Source organism: Dendrobates tinctorius, unplaced genomic scaffold (assembly GCF_039654945.1).
Source record: "Dendrobates tinctorius isolate UK_male_01 unplaced genomic scaffold, ASM3965494v1 ptg000366l, whole genome shotgun sequence".
Lineage (NCBI taxonomy): Eukaryota > Metazoa > Chordata > Amphibia > Anura > Dendrobatidae > Dendrobates > Dendrobates tinctorius.
In genome coordinates, this window is record NW_027362032.1 from 1,297,306 (window position 1) to 1,303,302 (window position 5,997).

Below are 5,997 nucleotides of genomic sequence, written 5' to 3' on the forward strand. Positions count from 1 at the left end.
GGTGATAATTCCTATAATATTGTGGCTATTGTGATGCTTAGAAAAAAATTACATCTAGCAAAATGACACCAGCAGCGCCTGTCCAGTAGCCTCTATCTCTTACTTATAGATGCTACTGCGCAGGCGCCGCCATTTTACTTTTGAATGTAAAATATGCTGGACTAATTAGCGGTTGCCATGTCACATTTCGAGAGCCCCTAATGTGCCTAAACAGTGGAAACCGCCAACAAGGGACCCCATTTTAGAAACTAGACCCCTTAGGAAACTTATATAGATGTGTATGGAGCACGCTGAAACCACTGGTGCTTCACAGAAGTTTATAACGTAGAGCCGTGGAAATAAAAAATACAATTTTTCACAAATCTTTTCATCTCCATATTTTGCATTTTCATAAGGGTAAGAGGAGAAATTGCTCCATGCAATTTCTCCTGAACACGTAGATACCCCATATGTGGGAGAATACTACTGTTTGGGAGCATGGCAAAGCTTGGAAGGGAGGGAGACACCATATTGGAGAGCAGATTTTGCTGGAATTGTTTGTGGGTGACATGTCACATTGTCAGAGACAATGACGTGTCTAAACAGTGAAGTGACCCCATTTTGGAAACTAAACCCCCCCAAGGAACTTATCTAGATGTGTGGTGAGCACTGTGAAGCCCCAAGTGCTTCACAGAAGTTAGTTACATAGAGTTGTGAAAATAAAAAATCATATTTTTTGGACAAAAAATGAACTTTTCGACCTCAAATGTTTTTTCCAAAATGGTAACAGTAGAAATTGGACCCAAAAAGTTGTTTTGCAATTTGTCCTGAGTATGCTGACACCCCATATGTGGGGGTAATCCACTGTTTGGGCGCATGGCAGAGCTCGGTAGGGAAGGAGCGCCGTATTGGAGAGCAGATTTTGCTGGAATTGTTTGTGGGTGACATGTCACATTGTCAGAGCCCCTGAGGTGCCAGAACAGCATAAGCCCCCAAAAGTGACTGCATTTTACCAAATACTTCCCTGAATGAATTCTTCTAGTGGTGCAGTGAGCATACTGACACCACAGCTGTTCCATAGAAAATTATACCATTGGGCAGTGAAGAAAAAATAATTACATTTTTACCACTAAAATGTTTTTAACCCCAGATTTTACATTGGAAAATACGTAGATAGGTAAATGGTCACTACACCCAGAGATGAATTACCTCCTGAAGTGACCCCATTTTGGAAATGACACCCCTCTGGGAATTCATCTATGGATATAGTGACCAGTTTCACTACATGGATGATTTCCAGAAACACGTAGAAGTTTCAGAGCAAAAATTGCAGCAATGTTATGGTAGTGCCCAATATATTGTGCCCAGCTTGTGTCTCTGGAGACCTCCCCCCACCTACCCCCGGAAATTGTTAAGTCAGCTCCACTCAAATGTGTCTGTCACTAAATAAACCAAATGCTTGAATCTCAAAACAGTTCAAAACCGTGGTTCTGTGTGGAAGATTGTAAAGCCGTCATGGAGGCATAAGGCTGGCAATGATGGGCATTGTGGGTAATAATAGCGGGGATCATGCCTCATTCCTCTCTAGGAACATACACGACATCTTCTCTGAGGTTCTTTCTTGTCTCAGTTACTGGGATGAGTGCAATAAAATGTCGCTCAGTGAGTCTTCTGACATCTTCACATTCTAAAGGATTGGCGGGGAAAGAATTATCAAAAACAAAATTTTCAGTGACCTTTTCCTGATAATCAAGGAAAGTGTCTGCATTTCCGGCTTTTTTGTATAACACAAAAGAATTATATGTGGTCACCTGAAACAAATACATGACTAACTTTTTATACCAGAGATATGATTTGTCTGATACCTGGTATGGCTGTAGAACCTGATCTGCAAGGGCCACACCCCCATATATTTGTGGTAGTCAATGACAGACACAGGTTTTGGAGTAGTGGATCCCTGTTGGTCTGAAGTGGCACTTGTGGCATCTGTGTGGATCGAGCTCAGGATAAAAATATCTTTTTTATCCTTATACTTAATGGCAAGCAGCTGTCCATTGCGGAAAGCCCCTGACTGCCCCTTTCAGAACTTTTTGCTGACCATTGATTGTGGAAACCCCTGATGGTTTTTGCGAATGGTCCCACAAGCCCCTAATGTTCAACCAGACTTTTTAATAGAGATATGCTGGTGTAATAGTTATCAACATACAGAATGTAGCCTTCTTGTAAAAATGGAGTTATCCGCTCCCAAACGATTTTTCCAGATGTCCACAGATAAGTAGGGCATCCTGGTGGGTTTAGTTGGCTATCATTCCCCTCATAAATACGAAAAGCTTTCATAATAGGTCCTAGGAAGAATGGAAGAAAACATAGGGGTGGCTTGAACAGGGCGGTTGGACCAATAGGACCGAATGCTCGTTTTTTTAACAAGCCCCATAGCGAATGTAAGTCCTAAAAATGTTTTCATTTCTAGGACATTAGTTGGTGTCCATAAATTTGACCTAGCATAATAGGATCGTGGATTCTGGCTGATGAATTAGGACGCATATAAATTTGTAGGACAATATGCTCTAGCAAGCTATCTGTCATAAACAAATTAAAAAAAATAATTGGTCCAAAATGTTCCACCTCCACATTTATACCAGGAATGGCATTAAAATTAGGGATGAATGGAGTAGCCGAATCTGAAGCCTCCCATCTGGGAAATGCTACATCAAGAGGCAAAGCCCCTTGGACATCGGTGTGCGCCAATTCACGAGCACTAGGGACAGCGCTAGTACTGGGCATTGTTCCCTGAGTTGGAGACATTTCTCCAGAAGCGCTATTTGTCCTTCTTGTTGTACTGGTCCTTGTGTGTGAGGATGGACCAGAATCACTGCTCATTTCTGAGCTATCACTGTCGCTGCTACTAAAACCCTCGAAATCCACATCGCCATCTGACACTGCACTTTCTTCACTGTCAGAACATAAAAGTGCATAAGCCTCCTCTGCACTATAATACTGACGGGACATTTTATTTGTTTTTATTTATTTTTTTCTGGAAATAGAAAACTCTGACGTGACCAAATTATTTGGGAGACAATTGAGAAAAGCCTAATTCTTTAGCCTACCCCTAACTTTAGAATAAACCCTAACTTTAGCCTAACAGTAACCCTAACAGTAACCCTAACTTTAGCCCCAACACTAACCCTATCTATAGCATTAACTGTAACCTGCCTTATCTGTTTTCCCATTAACAAATGATGGACCTGAGTGGGGACTTGTTTTTTGTGAGATGAGAATTGGTATTACTTTCGACTACATAACATTGATTGGTTTCTTTTTATTCGATATTTGGGAGGCAGAATGAACAAACAGTTGAACACCACAAACTACTGGCTCATCCAACACGGTTTTCTATTAGACTGTGAACTGTCATTGTCTTGGTAAATAATTAAAGTTTTTTACATAGCTTGCAATTTTTATGGACAGTTTAAGTAGAAATGTTCAAAAATATAAAACTCAAGGATATTTTATTAAAAAAAATTGTTTTTTTATCTTAGCAGATGACTATAACAGGAGATCAGATGGACAGTTGACATCTTCAATTTTTAAATCTGATAATCTTGAGATCCTACAAGATACAAGTGAAGTGATTGCTGTTACTCCAGATATATCATCATCTATTTACAGCAAAGATCTGTCATCTGGTCCTATGAAACAGGTCCCATCTCTTGACTCATTACTGATTACTAAGGGAAATCAAGGTCACAAAAAAGCAGTAAAAAACAAACTTCTCCTAAAGTAAATAAGTCATTTTCATGTTCAGAATGTGGGAAATGTTTTAACAAGAAATCTCTTGTTACTCACCAGAGAATTCACACAGGGGAGAAGCCTTTCTGCTGTTCAAAATGTGGGAAATGTTTTAACAGTAAATCAGAATGTGTTAAGCACCAGAGAATCCACACAGGAGAGAAGCCTTTTTCATGTTCTGAATGTGGGAAATGTTTTAGCCAGAAAGTGATTCTTGTTAGACATCAGAGCAGTCACACGGGGGAGAAGCCTTTTTCCTGTTCAGAATGTGGGAAATGTTATAGCCAGAAAGCGATTCTTGTTAGACATCAGAGCAGTCACACAGGGGAGAAGCCTTTTTCCTGTTCAGAATGTGGGATATGTTTTAGCCGGAAAGCGATTCTTGTTAGACATCAGAGCATTCACACGGGGGAGAAGCCTTTTTCCTGTTCAGAATGTGGGAAATGTTTTAACCGGAAATCAGATTTGTTTAATCACCATAGAACTCACACGGGGGAGAAGCCTTTTTCCTGTTCAGAATGTGGGAAATGTTTTAACAAGAAAGAGCATCTTATTACTCACCAGAGAACTCACACAGGGGAGAAGCCTTTTTCCTGTTCAGAATGTGGGAAATGTTTTAATAATAAATCAGATTGTGTTAAGCACCAGAGACTCCACACAGGATTTAAGCCTTTTTCCTGTTCAGAGTGTGAGAAATGTTTTAACCGGAAATCACAATTGGTTAATCACCAGAGAACTCACACAGGGGAGAAGCCTTTTTCCTGTTCAGAATGTGGGAAATGTTTTAACCGGAAATCACAATTGGTTAATCACCAAAGAACTCATACAGGGGAGAAACCTTTTTCATGTTCAGAATGTGGGAAATGTTTTAACCGGAAATCACAATTGGTTAATCACCAGAGAACTCACACAGGGGAAAAGCCTTTTTCCTGTTCAGAATGTGGGAAATGTTTTAACCGGAAATCACAATTGGTTAATCACCAAAGAACTCATACAGGGGAGAAACCTTTTTCATGTTCAGAATGTGGGAAAACTTTTAACCAGAAATGTCATCTTTTTAGTCACCAGAGAATTCACACAGGAGAGAGGCCTTTTTCCTGTTCAAAATGTGGGAAATGTTTTATCAATAAATCAGAATTGGCTAGGCACCAAAGAAGTCACACAGGGGAGAAACCTTATTCATGTTCAGAATGTGGGAAATGTTTTAACCAGAAAGCGCTTCTTGTAAGACATCAGAGCAGTCACACAGAGGAGAAGCCTTTTTCATTTTCTTAAGATAGGAAATATTTTACTTGGCAATCAAGTGTTAATAAACATCAGAGACGTCACATAGGGGAGAAGCCTTTTTTATGTTCATAATGTTGGAATAGTTTTAACCAAAATTGAATCTTCTTAAATGGGTTGTCTCTTGTCATTCCTCATGTTTGCTGACAAAAGGATAAAACTAAACTTTATTAATTCCAAATGTAAAACTGTACCCATAATTCACCCCCTGAAGGTTAGTTAATAGGTGACTAATAGAAAAAACATGTACCCCACAGTTCAGTATATAGGGTGAGGTGACGTATACACACTCACTCTCCAAGCCTCTCATTTCTATGGGTTTCATCGTCCTCTCCAAAGGCGACTCATAAGGAGACTATTTAATATTGACCTATATTCAAGCGAGACTAGACAAAAAACTAAAATCATGTATCATGTTATCTGAAAAAGTCAGAAAACTAGTCACATATTGGCAGATCCCAGACCTCAAACTATATACTGTGTAAGTTTATAAGCCACTCCAGTGTCAGGAATAGATAGAATGTGACAATACAGTATAATTCTTGTGTTTTTCTCCTATAGGGACTGCCCTAGTTTGGTAATGTAACAGCTGTTAATTAGTAGTGCAGACAAATTGTCCTAGACTAAACTCAGTCTTCAGACGGCCCAATATGTACCACTCAGGGAAAACTTACCTGCTCCAAAGATCATTAGCAGCTTCTAACTAATGGCCATGCTGCGGTCTGTCAGGGAACGAGTGCAATATCGGTATAAAGACTAGGGATATGTGCAGTCATAATGTCTGGGAGATCTGTGCCATTATTTAGTATGAATATGGAAATTATCTCTGAAAGGTAAGTGTTCCCTGAGCAGTATATACTGTATTTTCACATACTATCTATTCCTGACACTGGAGGGGCTTATAAACTTACAAAGTATATAGTTTGAGGTCTGGGATCTGCCAAT

At 39.6% G+C, this 5,997-nt stretch overlaps 1 protein-coding gene across 1 annotated transcript; it reads left to right on the forward strand.

Moving 5' to 3' along the window:
* Positions 1 to 1,828: 1,828 nt before the first annotated feature.
* On the forward strand, positions 1,829 to 5,096 carry LOC141075629 (uncharacterized). The gene is made up of 2 exons (XM_073562734.1): positions 1,829 to 1,847; positions 3,713 to 5,096. The coding sequence occupies exons 1-2, from the start codon at positions 1,829 to 1,831 to the stop codon at positions 5,041 to 5,043; spliced, it is 1,350 nt and encodes a 449-aa protein (XP_073418835.1). The 3' UTR covers positions 5,044 to 5,096.
* The last annotated feature ends 901 nt before the right edge of the window (positions 5,097 to 5,997 follow it).